Consider the following 20446-nt stretch of genomic DNA (forward strand, 5'->3'; position numbering starts at 1 on the left):
AAAGTCAAGACCATTTTGTGCTAAGAATGATGGGTATGTGTATCCAATGTAACGGAGATGCCTACCAACCAACGTTTGGTGTTTTATGAATGGTATCTGATAATATGCATTATATTTAAAATGCATTATATTTAAATTTATGAAAAATTGGTGACTATGCGTGCCGAACCTCCAATACAAGTGTTTAAATGCTTACAGAGAATGGCTCTTAATTAGCAACGGTATAAAAACATTCCAAACGGATTCGCAGGCTTGGGTGATGTATGTTATTCTCCATAACGGCGACAACATTATGAACATTCGTCAATACTTATGTTGAGTAAAATTACATGTGGACTAGTTTACAAAAAAATCGTGTATTATTCGATTTCCTCATTATCTGCCACTCTGTGGTCTCTCTCCCTTTCAAAGAATGCTCTCTTTAGACGTCGTAGAGTTAACTTTTTTTTAACATGGAGTGATTGGCCCTTTTCAAATTATAATTTCAATTTAGATTCATTTAGATGCACTTCATCATTTATGACTCCATGAGTCTGGTTCTATGTATCGGCTTGTTTTTATGATTATCAGTAAAGTAGGTTTAAAACCTTCGATTTTAAGAGGGGATTCATTTGACTATTTCCTCATTAGCCAACTATACTTTGTCAAATCACACATTCCTGTAGTAAAAGAGATAACAAATTTTATTATTTTATATTTTGCTCAGACTTTCAAACCAAAATCGAACATACTGTCACCACTACATTCTTAGTGTTTTAGAACCTCTACTCTTTACATAAAAAGATGTATACAATTAACTTCTTTCATTATCTCTAATGCAATGTTGATGTTGGAAAAAAAAAAGATTTATAGGTTGTCTTATAACAGTTTTAGCCGTGTAGATGTGCAAGGTACAATTTTGTCAGACATTCTACAGGAGGTACAAAAGATTACGTGTATCTCGGCGTATTAACAAATATGCGGTAACGGTAGAGACATAAGATGTCGGTGCAACAATATGTGTAAAAGCAGTCAAAACTACAAATGAACCATACCTAATGCAATGTATCCCTTTTTGCTGTGTATGTTTCTAGATTTACAACAAAAATCTATTACGCAGTACTTTAATTAAAGTTTTCTGATGTGCATTTGGGTAATATCTTCAGAAAAGTAAATCAATTCATTAAAGCATTTGGTCGCCATATTAGTTTCGATCACTTCTCTATAGCTACTGCCACTAGGGTATAAATTCCGGTTGAGAAAGTTACGGTCGGTTGATTTCCGATCGGCGCATTTAGGTTGCATGGAAACAACAATCAATCAACAAAATGTATTTATTCTTTGAAAGAATTTCCAAGGTATTCGTATTATTTCAAGATCTTAAAAATGTAAAATTGTTAACGGACGACGCATGACGACAGACGAAGACCAATAGCAGTATATAAATCTAGTTTGTGTAATAGGTCACCTGACTAAGCTGACCTAAAAATCACAGTCGACATTTCTTTTTTTAAGTAGAAAAAAAAACACCAAGAATTTTGAGACTTTTCCGGTTTAAAGAAGATTCAACGAGGTTATCAAAATGTATATTCTTTTGATTTCTAAAATACCTCCTCATTGTCCGAAAGTAAACATTTTTTTCAGTTCTTCGCAACTATTGAAGGGTTTCTGGTGTAAAAAAAAAATGTTGGTCGACTTCCAAAACATGTTTCTCAGTAGAATATTTCACAAGAAGTGTGACTCTATATTTTGAATGGCATCAATGATGGTAATGAATCTGTATCTGATAATATACTCAAAGTGGTAGTTACCTTTACTATCTCTTTGTGTAAAATGTTTGTGTGTTTATTCTGGATTAAATATGTTTTATAGTATAGAAAGTATAGGTTTCTTTATTGGACATTTGACAATATATATGATAAAAAAATATCACACGTTAAGATTTCGCATGAATAATATAAAATCACATGTTCCAAAATATTTTGATTTCTTTAATTGCATAAATTTATCATTTTTTCAAGAACTTCTTCTGCTCGATAAAACAACCAGCTCCCCTGCAAAAAAACAGTGTTCACAAGTCTGCTAACATCCGTTTTGTAGAGACCAAAACTGCTCCCTGATAATGATGTCAAAATGTTCGACGATTTTCGTAAGTAACTAATAAGTGGTGAAAAATGTTAGATTTTACTCTCGGTGTTATTCCTTGTCGGTCAAAAGTAAATGACATTGAACGTGAATATTTTTGACTAACTAACATAACTGTTGTTTGTTGTGTCTATAAAAAGCTTTCGTGTATGATATCCCTTATACCATATATCTAAAGCCACTGTCACGATTTTGAGTTACGATACTGTACGAATTCAATAATCACACTTATTCGGGTTTTATCGTAGAAATAGTCGTAGGCTTTCTTCCTTAATCTCAGCAAATCGCCAAACGCGGCGATTGTTTTGATCATGTTCAAAACAATCGTGTCCACAGTACAATTTTTAAGTATTCGTAGACTTTCGCACTGCACTCGTGCACATAGTCGCAATAACACTTGGACATTCGTAGGAAACTTGCGAAACTTCGTTGTACTTTCGATGCTACAAATATCTTACGATCAACCCCGAGCATTCTACGAGTCCATATGATTGTTTCGTGAGTCTTTCCCATGTGTCCTCCGAGTGAATGGGAATGTAGTTCGATTTGATGCGAATATAATAAGAAAACAAGTGATAAGGGCGAGTGCAAAACGAGAACGTTGCGAATTAACTACAAGTTAGTACAAAATACGAGTTAACTACGAGTTAGTACAAAATACGAGGCTATTTAGTGGTTGGCAATAGTATTCTTTTTTTTTATTACTGAGTACATCGTTCGGTAATTATGTAAGTTTTTTTTACAGAACTTTATCTTTCGAAATTTTACATTTACTTGTAATTTCCTTATTCTAAAATAATGAAATTTGTTCTTCATTGATAATCTTATTCAGGGAATAACGTAAGTATTACGGCTGTGGCAGCAGTAATACTTACGTTATTTCCTGAATATTTCAGGATTATTTAAAGAGTTTATTAACTTAAACAATATCACGATCTTCTTGTTCGTTTATAGATACAGTAATTAAAGTCAGCCAGCAAATTATGATAATAATTTTACCCACAATTGCAAACATTGTCGTTTTATGTATTTTGTTGGTATTCTCACAAATTTACCTCGAAGTGTACGTGTTTTCTTCAATCTTTTATAATCTTTATGAATATAACTGTGATTACATTATGCATCTTATGTTTGAAATTAAAAAAAAATATTTTCCTGTAAGTATTTTATGCAAAATGCAAATCATTAATTTGTTTAATAATCATTTTATAAATTAAAATCGTCTTCCATCTTACCTGCTAGTAGACAGATCTTAAAGCGTTCTTTACTTAATCGCCGAGATTTGCAATGAATTGCCACAACTCGTCCTGTTATCGCACAAACATCGTACAATTTCGAGCAGACATTGTAGTCGAGTCGTACTAGATTAAAACAGCACCGTCTGTAGAATTATCGCAAGACTAACGATGCGAATAATGGTGATTTTAAACTTTTAGTAATTCGTAGGCAATCATAGTAAATTTGTAACAGTGTTACAGGGGTTTATTGTACATACAGCAATATAACAATGGTCATGAAACGACAGCCTCGCGTTTCAATTTCAATGAACAAGTCTCGTGTATTTGTAATACTAACGCAAATTAATGTACGTATTATTGTGTTATTTCAACGTTGGTGTACACATGTGCCCGATTTTTCCAATCGCTCATACAATATAATTGCTTTGTTTTGATAATATATTCAATTGGAATTATTGATAAACACCAGTTTCAAGCCAGCAAAATTACTCCGAAACACTGATTGCATATTTACCGTTTTGATATGCCCGACTAATCCCGAAGGAGTGTGTTTTAAAATTAAATTAGCTTGCTTTACTGGTATAGTGCGCATGTCTGTTTAAAATAGAAATGAGTATTTAAACAACTTATGAAAAAAACTTTACTGATATTATGCTGTGAGATTTACAAACTGAAAAAAAGGGTTTGTTTATCATTACATTTGATACTTTGCTTTTAATTATTATTATTTTTTTGGAATTCATTATTTTAAGATTAATAAAATGTTTTTGAAATTGCTACAGATATGAAATTATTGCTAGGCTCAAATTTGTAAACGGAACTCAATTGATTCGTGGGTTTTTTTTTTCATTTCAGTCGTTTACAATGGAGGCCTCCAAAATATTGCTGACTGGTTTTGTGCTTATCATCTGTGCTTTCATTTGTCAACTTATTGGTTTAGCTTCTCCATATTGGATATCCTTTGAAAATTTAGGAATGAAGGAACATATCGGTTTATGGAAATTTTGCGCAAAGGTAAAATCACTTGACAAAGATGAGTGTGCTCATCACGACTGGGAGATAATACCAGGTATACAACTATTTCTAATACTGTAAAATGGAAATCACTGTTACTTTATTATTTTAATTTTAATGATATAAGATTGTCAGACTTGAAAGCATAATTACATTGACTCGCCCAAAATATGTTACCTTTCCTTCTTTCAACGTATATCAGCAAGCATTTTACTCTCTTCGACAGATTGGCTTAAAGCTGTAAGAGCAACAAGCAGTTTGGGATTCCTAACTCTTTTGGTTGCTCTTGAAATGACAATTTTGAAATTGTTTTTCCTGAAAGACATGAAACCAGCTTTATTTGCAGCAATAGGCACTGCTTTCATGGGAGGTAAGAGCTACGTAGATGAAAATTTATACTAGTACTTCTTTAACTTCTTTGACAATTATTTTTAAATAAATTTGATTTGCAGCTCTCTTTATATTGATATCGCTTGCTGTTTTTGTGGCAAAAACGGCCGATCTCATCTCTCACTCAGGATATAAATACCATTTCGCCTTTGTCTTCTGCATTCTGGCGATGTTAGCAGCGGTTGGTTCAGGATCTGTGATGGTGGTGGATGCAGTTAGATCTAAAACCATTTAAAAAGGATTTCATTCCTATAAAACGTTATGAATTGCTTCTGTTCATCGCCATTCATATTTAGTTAATTCTGCTTTTAGAGTTTGTTTAAACTTATTTTTGCAATCACACTCGTGCTGTATACTGGTGAGTTCACTTATCTATTAAGGACGTTATTCGGAAAAGTTACGAGCTGAGTGTACATTTAATCATATTTGTCAGATATTTTACTAATTAGTTCCGCTTTTCCATCATTTATACGTTTTTGTTTACCAAGTTAATGTTATTAAATTACTCGCAATATGTAATATTAAATATTTAAAAACATGTAGTCTACTGCATTATGATTTTATGTCATATTCCTGATGTTTGTTTAGTTCAAATGATATTTTTGTCTAAAGCTTGGTCCGATTTTTTTGTTATTATAGTATCAAATAATTTTCCATACAAACCATTTATCTTATAAAGTTATGGACTTTCTCATATTTACACCAGCAGAATCTGTCTCCTTAAAAATTAAGTTAAATATATTAAAGTAAATAAAGATTCTTTTTGGCAAACGAACAAAACAAACCAAAATGCATGATGGTAATGATAAGTAAAGTGCATCGTTTGGTTTCGTCCCCGAATGATTTGGGTTGTTCAACCCGCATGATATGCATCGATTGTAAACAGAACACTTCAGACCACAGATTTGTTTGTAATTTGCCTTAACATTAGGATCTTTTTTCCTGAACCGTGATAAATTCAAGCAAAATACATTTATAATAGCATTGAATCATGAGTTTTTGAAAAATACACTCTCATACCTGCAGTGGTGTGTGCACACAAATTGAGTAACGCGCGTTAGCGCGAAATTTGTATGCACACATCGTTGCAGTTACTAGTATTTAAGAAATAAGGTATCATTTTTGGATGTATTTCGGGATATAAATATTGGTTGGTCAACTGATCAAATCCCAAAAAGCCCGAAGGGAGGGCTTTATATGGGATTTGATCACGTGACCAACCCTTATTTATATCCCGATATACATCCACAATTGATACCTTATTTCTTATATTTACATTAATTTTGTCGCCAATCAACAATGCCCCATACTTTCTTTTTTGTGATGACCTAGAAAGCCGCTTCGATTAAGATGACGTAACAAAAAATAGTACAACAAAGTTGCTAGTATTTGATTATCATGATAAATACATATGACACTACTTTTGACAAGACAACACTTTTTTACTATACTAAAGAGAAACAGAAAAGAAAATTCACTTGTACAATTGAAAAAAAAAAGATTGAAGTTTGACTGAATAGTATCAGTTCCTGTGAAGCCGCAGAGTGGTTGGAAGTTTGAAAACAAAGCGATTAAATGTTGAGTTAGAGTCTACTTAATAGGCACTTTCAGGGGAAACTCTATTGCAGACTCGAGAGCATAATGGTTTTCCTCCGACATTAGGCCATTCCAAGTTTTTTCTATGTTCGCGGACTGATCGGTTCTGAGATGTAAAAACAAAAAAAAACCCACAATGGTTGTTCATAATATAAGATCGCTTTTTCATATGTCGGGCTCAGGATCGCATTTTTAAATCCGGACCGGAAATCAAATATAACAATTTTCAAAATGGAAATCATGAAGCAGGTATTTGTTATTTTTGTAATTTTTTTTTTACAAAATGAAGAAAACACTTCAAAATGTATAACAATTTTTTTTGTTGAACTGTTAAAGTTGTGTTTTTTTCTAAGGTTTGTAGTTTTTTTCCTGATAGAAAGATAAGTTCTTGAGTTTAGGGTGGACGCTAAACAAAGAAAAGACTTGCAATGGTCTTATAGAGGAAAGCAAATTTAACTTCTAAGTTCTTTTTACGGATCAAAACAGAAAAGCACAAGGAGTTAAGTTTGACTGTGATCCGTGAATGCACTAGATTTAACACGAAAAGGTCTGTGATTTTGCGTTTGCGATTTTGATCGAGGCTTTTAATAGAGTCAGAAATGAATTTTAATTGAATTATCTCCTTTGACAAATTGCGATTGTAATTTTTCAAGAACGCCGTGATACGATTTCGATGTACAAACATTCATATTCTGCTTACTGACCTATTTTTAATGAATCATTTATCACTCGCAATTAATGTTATATTTTTTAAGAAAACGAATGAATAAAACTTCGTATAGCATAATACAGATACGTTTATTTATTAAGCCTAAACTATGTTTTCATTACGTTATCTGATAACATGAAGTTGGGGCACATAGAAAAAGTAGTGACCTAGATTATGCATGCGCTACATTGACCTCTTGACCAATAATGATGTCATGCAGGAAAATCAGTCGATTGCGCATACACTGTTATATAAGGGAAAACATTTGCAACTGTAAATATGAGACTGTATCTTTCAAAAATCATGATTTAATGCGTACATTTTTTAACTTCTAGCCTTGTCCGCAAAATTACCTTAAAATTCCTATCTAATCCTAAGGGTAAGTTCGTATAAATAAAAGAACCACTGAAACAACCACAAACGTGAACTTTGATTTTCGCTTATGACGTTGCAGTTAGCAGCGTTTAACGTTTGTGACGTCAAACTAAAACTCGTCATTTTAACCTTTGACGCCATGTGTGTATTAAAATGTTATAATTTTATTCTGGTTGTAACGCGGCATCTGATTGGATAGAAAAATTAAGTTTTTGGATAACCTGGTTTTCACGTCACGATGCACAAACGTCAAAAACGTACTTATCCGCCTGACGTTACTTTTGAAGTTTTAAGAGATAAATATCATTTTTAAAAGTAAAACTTACTCAATTTGTACGGCAAATAACAGAAAAATTAAATTATAAGGAATGAACTCAATATCTACCCAAATTATACTCGTTTAACCTGGGTCGGAGCAATTTACGCTTTTTTATAATCCGCTTCGCGGATTATAAAACATAAACTGTCTTACGCTAGATCGCATGTACAGTGTTAATGAAAATAACTATTTATATTGAATGTGCTCATACTCAGACTGAATTAAACAAGGTAATTTAAAATAAACCAAGAAGATTAGATGCATAAACTTAATCTCCCAATTCTTTTCATGTTTCAATTTAAGTGAAAACAAGTGAAAAGCTGTCAATGTGACAGCAAACCGGGTTTTCTTTTATGTGAACTGTATCCATTATCCAAGTCAACCCATATCCAGTGAAATGGTGCACCCTAAATGCAATATTTTGCAAAAAATGACTAAGTTCAAAAGCTGGTATTTTTTTTCATAAATTACCGGAAATCAAAATCCTAGCAATATGCACACCTCTGATATATGTACAATTATTCTGCAAAAGAACAACTTTCTATCTTGAAACTGCAGGAGGAGTTATCCGTACAATGAGGGTACCCTATATGCAATATTTTGCGAAAAAATGACTAAGTTCAAAAGCTGGTATTTTTTTCATAAATTATCAGAAATCAAAATCCTAGCGATATGCACACCTCTGATATATGTACAATTGATCTGCAAAAGAACAACTTCCTATCTTGAAAAATGTAGGAGGACTTATCCGTACAATGAGGGTACCCTATATGCAATACTTTGCCAAAAAATGACTAAGTTCAAAAGCTGGTATTTTTTTCATAAATTATCAGAAATCAACATCCTAGCAATATGCACATCTCTGATATATTTACAATTGATCTGTAAAAGAACAACTCCCTATCTTGAAAACTGTAGGAGGAGTTATCCGTACAATGAGGATACCCTTTTGGCAGCCGCCCTCCCGCCCGCCATTTTCACCATTTTAAAAACCGGTTTATTCCTTCGAAAAACCCGGTTAAAAATATTTAGTATTTGGTGGATTCGATCCAGCGACCACAAAATCAAAAAGAACTCCGCGTTACCACTAAGCTACGCATCTAAAATTTTCCGAAGATGCATTCAATATATATATATATATATATATATATATATATATATATGTATATATATATATATATATATATATATATATATATATATATTATAGCTATAAACATGATTATATTAGAAAAGACACTAATTGAAATATTTGTCTAATTTTCAGTACAAAGATCATGTTAAACCAAAACTTATACTGAATGTAAACTACAATACCTGTAGAATATAATATTAATCTTATTTCTTTGGTTTAAAGTGGTTCAAATAGTAAATTTTTGTTAAATGTCGATTTCGCTTATTTTGCAGATTCACATCAGAGCAAGGTTATCACTTGTGAGCATTGGCTTACAGTTACCTTGTTTATCCTATACTAACTACTTTCCTGTATATCCCTATAGCTAACAAAACCTGAATATTTTAATGGTGTCGTGTAAGATAATCAAGACTATTAGAACATGGTAAATGTGTAATTTGCGGGGTTTTTTTTAAATATACTTAAACTAAATATTTTATAATATTGAAAATGTCTGATGTTTGCAAAAGTGCTGTATTTTCAGGTCAAATCGTATATTAAGTGCGCTATTATACCTCTTTTGTACATAATATTTTTCATTAAAATTTGGCTTAAATGACTGGGAAACTACTACAATGTTTATTATGATACATATATTTAGCTAAGATAGCTAAACACATTTTCGTATAAAATCCAAGGGGGGGGGGGGGGGGTATCTGGGAGAAAGCATGACGGGTAGGGATTTTCCTGCTATTTTATGCAGTATACATGAAAATTATGTTTTTAAATTCTCAATTGCATAATATAGTGGTTTATCTTTCTAATACATGAAAAAAGTATGTAGAAAACAATTATTTTGTGACACCCTAAAATAAAGGGAGGTTACTCCAAAACATCCGGATTTTACGCGTGCAGAATTTCAATAATATTTTAGCTGGAAATAAAGCTCTTTAAAAAGCTAGCAAATGTACCCTGAAAACACAATAAAACGATGCCTTAGGACTTCCTCTTGAAAATGCACAGAAATTAAAATGGCTGATGTACTGCATTTAGAGGCATCCTTTTGTCTTTTTTCCTCATGTTTGAGTGCCAAATAAAGTCTAGCATTATGTTACATTTGCATTATTCTTTGATCAGAGGTCAAGGTAATTTGGAAATCCGTTAATTAATGAGTTTTTAGATCTGTTTTACTTAGGGTGGTAGAGAAAAACTTTTTCATGGACGTAGTAGGACATCTTAAGACATTTTAAAAGGTAGCCCCTTGGCTCCTTCCTTTAAAAAAATACAGAGTTATAGCCCCTAATTACAAAAAACCTTGTTATCGCTACTCCTCTTAAACCCTAAGAGATAGAGACTTGGAACTTTTACCAATGTCTTCAGTACACTTAGAGGGTTTCTCAATCTTTTCATACCGAAAGGATTTGGGGCCCCCTTCTAGTAGTTATTACCCCCTGAAAGTATTGAAATTTCCATAAAATCACTTTCAACTTTTTTATTACTTATCACAGAAACTTCGGACAACTTTGGATAGAAGCGTCTAACTAGGCCGAACAAAATGACATAAAGGTCAACATTATTTGAAAATCTCTTAATTAAGGATCCCTTTAGTTTAGGGTGGTAGAGAAAAACTTTTTCATAGATGTAATAGGACATAAGACATTTCAAAATATAACACTTTGACCCTTACCATGAAACAATTATAGAGTTATTGCCCCTATTGTACAAAATGCTTGTTATCGCTACTCCTCATTAACCGTTAGAGATAGAGACTTGAAACTTTTACTTATGTCTCCAGTATACTTAGACGCTCCTTCAATCTATTCATACCAAAAGGGTCCAAAGTCACTTTCTAGTAGTTATTGCCCTTGAGAATTTCAAATATTCAATAAAAATACAAACAACTTTTGAATTAATATTCATAGATACATCGGACGACTTGGTATTGAAGCGTCTACCTTGTCCGATCAAAATAATATAAAGGTCAAAGGTCAAGGTCAAGCAATAAGAAATTTCGTACTTAATTTGTTGACACTTTTTTATGAAGTAACGCAGAAAAAATACTTTATTCTATTGAAGCAATCTTATTTAAGCATAAAACACAAGGAGGTGGAAAGACCTCTAATTGTTCGAGAACAATTGGTCTGCTAGTTATATTATGTATCTCATGTTGAATGTTGTAACTCAAAATGTCAAAAACAAAAATTTATTTAAATTCCAATGTTAAATAACCAAAGACTGAATCAAAATAAATTACCGGCTCAAAAAACTTATACATATCCTTACTACTGTAGTCAAAACACGGTTCCGACGAGCCATTCAAAACACACTTAAATTGTTTTATCGTTGTCTTGTATCTCTAGATAAATAATTTCATTAGTAAAATTTTCCTTACATCTTGGTCTTGTCTTTTCTTGTTTTTCATTACAACACTAACACAATGTAACCTTTGAAATTCTTGGGAAGAAGGCTTTAGTTTCAATTTAGTGGTGCTATGTTCAAAGACATCATAATAAAAATAACTCGATTTTAAGACATTTTAGCGACTACGTGTACTCAGAATTAAAAAAAAAAGTTTTCGGATGATAATCAAAAACCATCTACATACAATACCGATCAGACCCAACCTAACACCAGAGTAAATCCCAACTAAACCCTGGGTTTACTTTCTTGGTTTACTTTGGGATTACTTTTTGAAAATTTGGGTCCACTCGGGGTTTACTTTGGGTTTACTTGAGAATTGCTTTTGGAGTCAACTTTACGCACTGAAGTGTGAAGCAGACCTGTATTTTATTTTATCATCCTACTGCCTGTGATTCCTTCCCCTTGTATATTCCGAATACATATGTAGCGTCTGCTTTTAGGGTATACTTCTGATCTGGGTTTACTCTCTGTGTCCACTCTGGGTTTACTTGGGGTTTACTCTGGGTCCACCTCTAGTAAACCTAGAAAGTAAACCCAGGGTTTAGTTAGGGTTTACTTTCTGTAAGGTTGGGTCTGATCGGTACTGTATACTGTGTGTTAAAGACCTTTTATTGAAGTGTTATTTTTCACGTTCAAAAGAGTATGTCAATGACCTACGTTTTGAGTTAATGGCCATTGAATATTTTTGGAAAGTTTAAGAAAAATCAATAAAAGTTTTACACTGTTATTATTTAGATTTTCTTGGACGTTATGAAAATAATACATACCGCTTAACTCTTTTAAAAATAAGAAACAATTTATAAATGGCAGTGCCACTAAATAGATACAAACCATTAAGTTTTCATTGGCAGTTTTTATAAAATATTTCAGTCGGAATTTCCAAATCCCTACCCAATTTTTATTCAATTTAACAAAACATGAATGATGATAATACTAAAAAACTTATAGTATAAGACTGATTATATTGACATTCTGGTGGCATAACGTTTATATGAGGTCAATGATTAAAATTTTTAGATATGATGTCTTTTATCGTTTTTAAGCATTTTTAAAAAATAATTTTGTAGCGTGTTTCTCTTCAAGAAAAAAGACAGATTAAACCAACAGAATATATTCAAAATTATGTTGACTAATAAACAGAATCTGATCTTTAAATATTATAGTACTGCAAAAAATATATCATTGAAAAACAAAATTTGAAAAATTAAGTCCGAATTTCCTCTGTTTTGCTACAAGCCCAATTTTGTTTGATACTAATTCCATAATAAATTTGTACTCTGTCCCGAGTTTTGCTTCCACCACTTTTTGCTTGAAGTTTCAATATTAGTAAATACCTTTGTGCTCAAACTACGTTCATCCACTACTATGAAAAATGTCCAGATTATCCGTTTTGAAACGCCCCCTCTACCGCTTCAGGTTTCAATACACATCCAAAAATTGTAAGTCTACGGAGATTTTGCATTGCATCAGCCATTATTAAGCCCGAATGATAATGTTAAAAAATTGCGCGATGTATTCCGAGTGTATACCGAATGGTGAAAAGATGTAAACATTTCCCATTACAAATCTCCGTAAGAACATTGTTTTCGTTCCTGTGAAATTTTATGAGTGAAAAGGGATTATTGTTCAATGAAGATATCTTGGATATATTCCCTTTCATCGATTTCAATTGTATTATTAAAAATAAGCAAAAATTGATGGAAGCAATAACTTCGGACAGACTCTAATATTATGATTTTTATGTCAATATTAATTCTTTTCATTTTACTTTTTTTGTTTAGAACAAATTTTACTCATGACATTGCATGAGCTTTAAAACAATCAGAATTTGAGATCTCAAACCCTGTCAGTAAACAACCTCCTCAACCTATTTTCAATCCATGATACGTGGAAAGACAAGAAGGAAGATATTGATGTACTCAATTTAGTTAAATTCTAATAGTGAATTTGCTCAGATTAAAATCAAAAAGGCAAAAGTTTTACAAAAGACATTCATATTTATAAAATATATTACGTTCACAATGTCACGACAGCCGTCGTGTGTCCAATCAGTCGAGCAAGAGAACAACAATAAGTATTTACAATCTTTATATATATTATATATAAAATAAAGAAATTTACAAATATACATACATGTATTCACACACATACACACACACAAATATGAAAAAAAACCAATGTTAATAAACTCCGATTCGTCATGGCCTCCTATGGTAGTACATTTGACAGCAGTGTCCTTCCAGAGTTCCTCCAATGTGTCCTTCTTTGGTGCCACGTCCTCAGATGACGGCTTCCGTCCACCGGCTTCCAGCGTAGTAAGTGAATACTCGAAGGAGGTTACACGGGTGGTAAGATGTTAAATACCGGAACACTGGTGACTATGGCTGGATCATCACCGGGACATTGCTTGAACCCCTAATGGAGATTGGTTACCGTAAAAAATACGCTTAGCATATACATCGTGCTACTACTGCAGTGCGTGCTAATGGTACCGACTCACTGACAAAAACATGGGTATTTATAGCATCATAGTAAACAAATAGAACAGTCCGAGTATATTCCATTATTGACCATTACCTGAAGTGACAAAATTTGAGGCACCAAAAAGGATATGAACATAGAATAAAAATCAGAGGTACCCTACAGGAAAATTGTAATCATGAATAAATCTATTGATTGTGACACACCAAGAATATCTCTAAGAAAGAGGGCCAAAAATGCATGTAGATTAATTTCCGTATCAATACCGCTCCCAAATACTGGCTATGAATCGATTAAAAGACAAAGCTTGGCATAACAATGGTTTTTATTTATTACAAATCAACGGTGGACAGCATAGTAAGATCATGGCAAAGCACATTCATGAGAAAGATGTAAGGTCTAAGGTGTCAACCGTATTTTCAAAGGGCAAAATGGGACGTGGCAGGTTAATTACTATACTAAGATATCAAGTGTATTGGAGGATATTAAGTGATGCATAATTACTCCTAATATCTATAAGTTTTCGTAAGAAATAGAGGGAATGATACTCGGTAGATGTAAATATATCATTACAGAAATGGGACATCGTCTAGCAGACGATATCCTATTTACTTTGCCATAATAAATAGGATACTAACTAAATCACATACTACGTCTAATTCTTGGAAGAGCTATATCTGAATAATGAAAACATGAATTTTATGAAGTTTATCAACAATAAAAACATTGCCAATAATAAATAACCCGTGTAGTTCAATATACGAAACAGTGACAAACACAATACACGATAGGAAAAGCTGGCAGTGGGGTGTGTAAACAATTTACCTTGCACCAGGAACTCGCAGCTTTTACAGGTGCAATAGACAATCACAAAAATACAGATGCATAGATACGCGTAACATGCATTGTTTCTTCGCATATTTCATAGACATCACAATGTTACATGTAGGATGAGATATGAAAACAGAGGACAAAGGTACACAATATGCTAAAAAAGATTTTAGAAGATACGGCGAACATTCATGAGAATTTAACGTATAAGACATATAACTAGAGCAGAGCTCGTGGCAAAGCCACGAGTAGGACTTCCGTTGTTGCTGCGAGTTGAAAATATACACGTATGTGATATGGTGTCAAACGATTATAATGACTAAACTTTCAGTTCTGCTTTTGTTATAGAAATGTTTTGTGATTGAAAACCTGTATAAAAAACGTGTTTTGAAAACGAAAGCAAGAAAATGTTTTAGGAAAACTATTTTTCGAACAGTTTGTGTAATCGTTTCAAAAATTCTTTAAAAAATGAGATGTTTAATGGCGAGTTAAATTTTCAAAAGGTAGCAAGCATTGTTATCAACAGTATGTACTCATGATTCATGTCAGGAATTGTATTTTTATTTTAAAAATCGAACACGCCTACAAAACACGTAACCTTTTCTCTGAGATAACTTCTTTATTTAAATCTTTCTTAATTTTTGAAGACTATGTGCAAGTTTAGAATTGTTACGTGCTGACAAAATGTAGTAATTAGTCAGAATTGATGGCATCTCTGAACTTTTCTATAGGGAAGTGTGTGTCGTCTGATATTTAATGATATTCGAGTAGACTTGGACATTCAAAATAATATATAATCAGCTAAAAAAAAGATCAGTGGGCGAATTTATGCAAAAGCGAGCAAATTTTACACAAGATGGTGCTGTTTCATAGAGACACCGCTATGTAACGTGAATTAAATAACCTTTTTTACAGAAATGAATATTACTTCTCTCAACGATGCAAAGATATGCAAAATCCTTATTTTTATGATAGTGGGTTGACTAATTAAATTGAAAAAAAAAACTTCAGTTACGCTTGCGTAAATTAGAATTCTGGGGAGGAATTAGACAGTCCGTGTTAGAGAAATTCGAAGAAGTTATGAAACTGGTCTGTTTTTAGATCAAACTGCGCAAAGATGTATGAAAAGACTATCATGGGTATCGTCTGTAGCCACGGTCCGGAATCCGTATGTGCAGTCGTACATTGTATATCGATACACCCATTACAAATCTTCACCTGCAGCCATACAAATGAGGTTGCAACCTTCATATACACATGCATAGTATAATAGTTCTGGAAACTATTTATAATGTATTTTAGTATATTGGGTATTCATTGTTCACCTAAAATTAGTATTCCACTGGCTGTAGCTAACATTGTAAGTAAATTAAATTGCATTACAACCTCATAATACACAACTTCAATTAATTTTTTTTTTTATCAATTTTCATACAATTAGCAATAAATAAAATCCCCAATAACGCACATCTATCTCACCCAAATGTAACTTTGAGAAGCGCATATATTTTTGGGAGGCAGATATGTCGCTATATTATAGTCTGTAAGTCAAGTGAACTATCATGGTCTTTCAAAGAAATAAGAAATCTGTTGACACTTGCAGTACTTTGATGATTTCTATGGCGATCGACTGCATTGCATAATGTACTCGAATTTCCCAAGAACAAAATTTCCTTTGACTTCAAACTTTTAATTCATAGTTCCGACTCGTCTCCCGATGCCCCGCCCACCTTAGTAACTGTTACAAAGTCCCACATTATGGCGATGCCGGGTACATCAGCGAATGTCGCGACTGACAGCCTTAAGTCTACTCCAGACGTTTTTTTGTGTGAAATATTTGCGAAATAGCTCAAATCTGTCGGAAAAAGTCTTTATTTTAATTACTTTACGCAAGGGTACATTCATGATATTAGGATTTTTAACTCCGATGAGTCCGTGCAAGCTGCAGCACGATGCTGGAGATCCATGCGGAAAAATCAATCGCCGCATCGACTTCATTTGGAAATCAAAAATGATTCAATCAATGAGTCGCACTGTTCCTGTAAAGTTGGGTATGTGTTCAATAAAAATTACAAGTAACACTCACTTTTTACGTATTTCACAAGGAAATGATGCAAATGAAATGGCGGTTGTGTATTGAAAAAAATGTAAACATTACTGTAGTGACGTAATCTTTTGCGACAGATGTTGCATGCGTTGTGAATGAAAAATTCATTAAATGTAAAACAGCATAATAAAACAATTTATTGCCTCATTTCTTAATTCATTTCCCGATTCGAGTGTGCAATTTATAGTAAATATATTACCGAATTAATAGTGATAAGGCCACGATTTTAAACAGAAACAGTTGACTAATCCAGTCTTTTTAATTGTTGCCAAAGCATTTTTTGTAGACAAATCATGCATAATTTTTTATAGACATTGACAATTATTCATGCTCGTCTGGTATATTTTCTTACAGCTCAAATGGTCACTGCTCTCATATAGTTGGCCTCATTAAAAGTTTGCAGGGATTCAAACTTCATAACTTTTCCAATGTACTCGACCAGCAAAGCTGTACAAGTATACCACAGCAGTGGCATTAGCCCAGGGGTTCTAAAATTAAGCCTATTCCAATCAACCATTTAGTGGTGGCAAGGCCCACAGAATCCCGAAAACGAAAACCTGTCACATGCCAGATTGACTTAGATCAAGGGTATGTGAAATCCTATATAATTTTTGTTTCTTTTCTTGGCCATTGCATTTTACACTTGTAAAACAATACATAATTGATACATATTGAGTTGAATGATAAGTTTTCATTATAAGAAAAATAAAAACAAATCTTGATTCATTTATTGTATTTCAATAATAGACTTCCCAAAGTATCCACAACTGACATAATGCAGCTGAGTATGTTAAAGGGAACCCCTCTAGAGTATACAATATCAGCAGATCACCCACTTGTAAACACCCCCCTTGGTGATGTGCAGATAGGCTCAATATTGTCATATCAGGTACAAAAATTATTACATAAACATATGTATTAAAAGATTACACAGATTACAGAATTGGGGCATCACCTGTACAAGACTATCAATATCATGTTATTATACATAATTATATATATTAGCTACCCCAGACTTCTTCTCATTTGCTAAAAACTGCTCTTTATACATAAGAAGCATTCAGTTTCTTCAACACTTCAACGGAAAGATGGTCACAATTTGATTTTTTTCTGTAAAGATTTTAATAAATAAATAATGTTATTTACTACAATTTTTACTGTCTGTGACAAACACATCATGGAATAAAGTCAAGTGACAACATACAGACCAAATTTTGTTAATGTTTTTAAATAATGATGTAGGAATGCGAACAGAAAGCATTTTGTAAGTTTTAACCTATTCGATAAGTCTTTCAATATGCACACGATGTTTTGCAATCTTCTCAGTAAGCAGAGTGTCTGCGACTGACATCTGGGATGTAGATGAAGCCATAGGTGGAATATTCAATACCAAATTTAAATTACTTAATTTCTCTCTAATAGTAAACCCTTTATCGGCCATAATAGCATCCCCATCTTTTACGTAACCTTCTAATTTAAGTGATTCAAAAACATTGTAAAATCCAGACTGTTCACAAATTTGTTTATCTGATATACATCCTATAAACAATTCAGATGCAAAAATCACTGAACCATTTGGATCACAACCAAGCTTTCAAAGTAGTACTAGATTTATAAATACTGTAAAGCTGACTTTGCAAACCAAGTGCACATGGTGCTTGTGTTCTAAATTCAGTACCATCAATTATTACCAAAGTAGTAGGGTAATCATTTTTGAAATCTTAAGGCATGTTATTAATAATTACATCACGATGAGGCCAAATACAAAGTTGGCCCAACTTATAATACATCAATAAAATCCAAGTATTAAATACAATTCCAGATGACTGCAGTGATAGTTTAAACCTAACTGACAAATCTTTCAAACCAAAGTTATGTCTCAGTCTACATAAAGTTAAAAAGAGTCCATCTTGCATTGACAACATTTTAATGTCTTTTCGACCTTTTTCATAATTTACTGATGATCCATCAGAGACTAAAAATGCCAAAAGACCAGCAAATCTTATATATACAATGCCAGTGTAATATTTGAACAAATCTTTCAATTTTCCCTCTCTTCTTATCACTTCGTCGACTCCAAACGATGGCTTTCGATCGTCAGATGATAGTTTGTCTTTAAGTTCCTTTATTTCCTCTTTCAGAGTGCAGATTGTAGCTTCGTACTGCTTCTCTTTTTCTCTTAACACGTTTAGCTCAGTGGCCAGTGCAAACATCTCAAATGGAGAAATCCCTAAAAAAATAAAAGATTAATTTCAATCTGATACTTACCTACACTTATTTCAGTTTTATACATTGTGGAGTTTTTTTTTCAGACAAATAACATTAAGGAGGTTGAGCCACCCATGTCAGATGGTTGTGGCAATACTGACGTATTCCACCCAGCCCCTATACCATTGCCACAAGAGTATATGGATTTGAATATGAAATACAAAGATTGTGATCCCATTAAAATTGAATTGCATACACGAGAACAAAGTGATTCAGCACAATGGTACAATGAAAGAAAGAATCGTTTGACTGCATCTAATTTTGGAAAAATTTTGCAAAGAAAGTCACCCCCAATGAAAAGTTTCTGGGAAGCATATTTAACATTAAAAAGATTTCCGCTTCTTCCTTAGAATATGGTAAAATCCACGAAAAGGATGCAAAGTCTAAATACTTAAAAGACTTTCCAGCTATGCACATCCACATCTGTGGGCTAGTTATTAACAAGGAGTTTGCCTTTTTAGGGGCATCTCTCGATGGTAAGGTGTTGGACAATGGTCACTGCTGTCTTATTGAAATAAAATATCCATATTCTGCTAGGAATATGACAATTGCGAGAATGTGAGAGATTTCTTTTTGTGTAAAAACAATGAAATCACATTGAAAAAAAATCATGCACATTATGCACAAATTCAGGGCGAACTCATGATCACAGGTTGTGCATTTTGTAACTTTGTGGAGAGAATACAGCCCGACCTTCCGTTTATGACAACTATGCTGGAAAAATTGTGTGTTTTTTCAAAACCTATGCAAAGCCGTTTCTTGCAAAACAATCAGTACAAAATTAAGTTAGGTAACTTGGAAATTTTTGAATGCTTACAAGGTTCTTCTGTTTGTATAGATATGTTGTTACCACTGTTGGTGTTGTTTGATGTTTCAGTTTCTGTTGTTGAGTTCACATCTTCTTCATGTTCTTCTATATCTGTTGTACTATAAAAAATATTAAATAAATATGTAATAAGAAAGATTCTGCTTTTGCCTTGTAATGCCCACAATCAACTAGTTTATTATAATGACAAACGAGTGTGCATGAAGTTACCAAAATTAAAAATTTAAAAGATTAAAATAATAATCATAAATTATGGTACATCACACTACATGTGATCACATGAGTCCTAAAGGTCTCTGGTGTTATTTGCAGCGACTATCTCTGATGGTATGTTTTTCACCTTTGAAGGTACTAAGGAAATCACTTTAACAGTATGGTAGTTGGTACATACTTTATGATGAATATGCTCTGATCGATGTAATGATGGAATTAGTCGATTACTGGTCATTACCTCCCAAAAACTCAAAATTGTCAATGTGTGGGTTTTTACCATAGAAGTTTTTTTTTCTTTGACACTGGGTTACTCTCGGCGAATGTGCTAGTCCGTTTGCGAAGTGGCCTGGTCGGTCGAACGGCTGATCCATCAGCTTGTAATGGGTCAGGAAATTCCACAGTCGGTCCATTACCTCCCAC

The 20446-nt window shown here is 33.0% G+C and overlaps 2 protein-coding genes across 2 annotated transcripts; both read left to right on the plus strand.

Annotated features, from left to right (window-relative positions):
* Window positions 1-4226: 4226 nt before the first annotated feature.
* On the plus strand, window positions 4227-5179 carry LOC128166221 (uncharacterized). The gene is made up of 3 exons (XM_052831273.1): window positions 4227-4431; window positions 4603-4746; window positions 4829-5179. The coding sequence occupies exons 1-3, from the start codon at window positions 4227-4229 to the stop codon at window positions 4999-5001; spliced, it is 522 nt and encodes a 173-aa protein (XP_052687233.1). The 3' UTR covers window positions 5002-5179.
* Window positions 5180-18981: 13802 nt separating this feature from the next.
* LOC128192135 (uncharacterized) lies at window positions 18982-20138 on the plus strand. Its single transcript, XM_052864615.1, has 3 exons — window positions 18982-19298; window positions 19525-19712; window positions 20126-20138. The coding sequence occupies exons 1-3, from the start codon at window positions 19062-19064 to the stop codon at window positions 20136-20138; spliced, it is 438 nt and encodes a 145-aa protein (XP_052720575.1). The 5' UTR covers window positions 18982-19061.
* Window positions 20139-20446: the final 308 nt, after the last annotated feature.

The sequence above is a fragment of the Crassostrea angulata genome, chromosome 1 (assembly GCF_025612915.1).
Source record: "Crassostrea angulata isolate pt1a10 chromosome 1, ASM2561291v2, whole genome shotgun sequence".
Lineage (NCBI taxonomy): Eukaryota > Metazoa > Mollusca > Bivalvia > Ostreida > Ostreidae > Magallana > Magallana angulata.

Bases quoted from the DNA above. Each gene is read 5' to 3' on its own strand.
- LOC128166221 (XM_052831273.1), top strand. From the start codon at position 4,227: ATGGAGGCCTCCAAAATATTGCTGACTGGTTTTGTGCTTATCATCTGT. The intron at 4,432-4,602 runs GTATACAACTAT...TCTCTTCGACAG, and splicing joins CGACTGGGAGATAATACCAG to ATTGGCTTAAAGCTGTAAGA. The intron at 4,747-4,828 runs GTAAGAGCTACG...TTTGATTTGCAG, and splicing joins AGGCACTGCTTTCATGGGAG to CTCTCTTTATATTGATATCG.
- LOC128192135 (XM_052864615.1), top strand. From the start codon at position 19,062: ATGTCAGATGGTTGTGGCAATACTGACGTATTCCACCCAGCCCCTATA. The intron at 19,299-19,524 runs GCATATTTAACA...ATATTCTGCTAG, and splicing joins CAATGAAAAGTTTCTGGGAA to GAATATGACAATTGCGAGAA.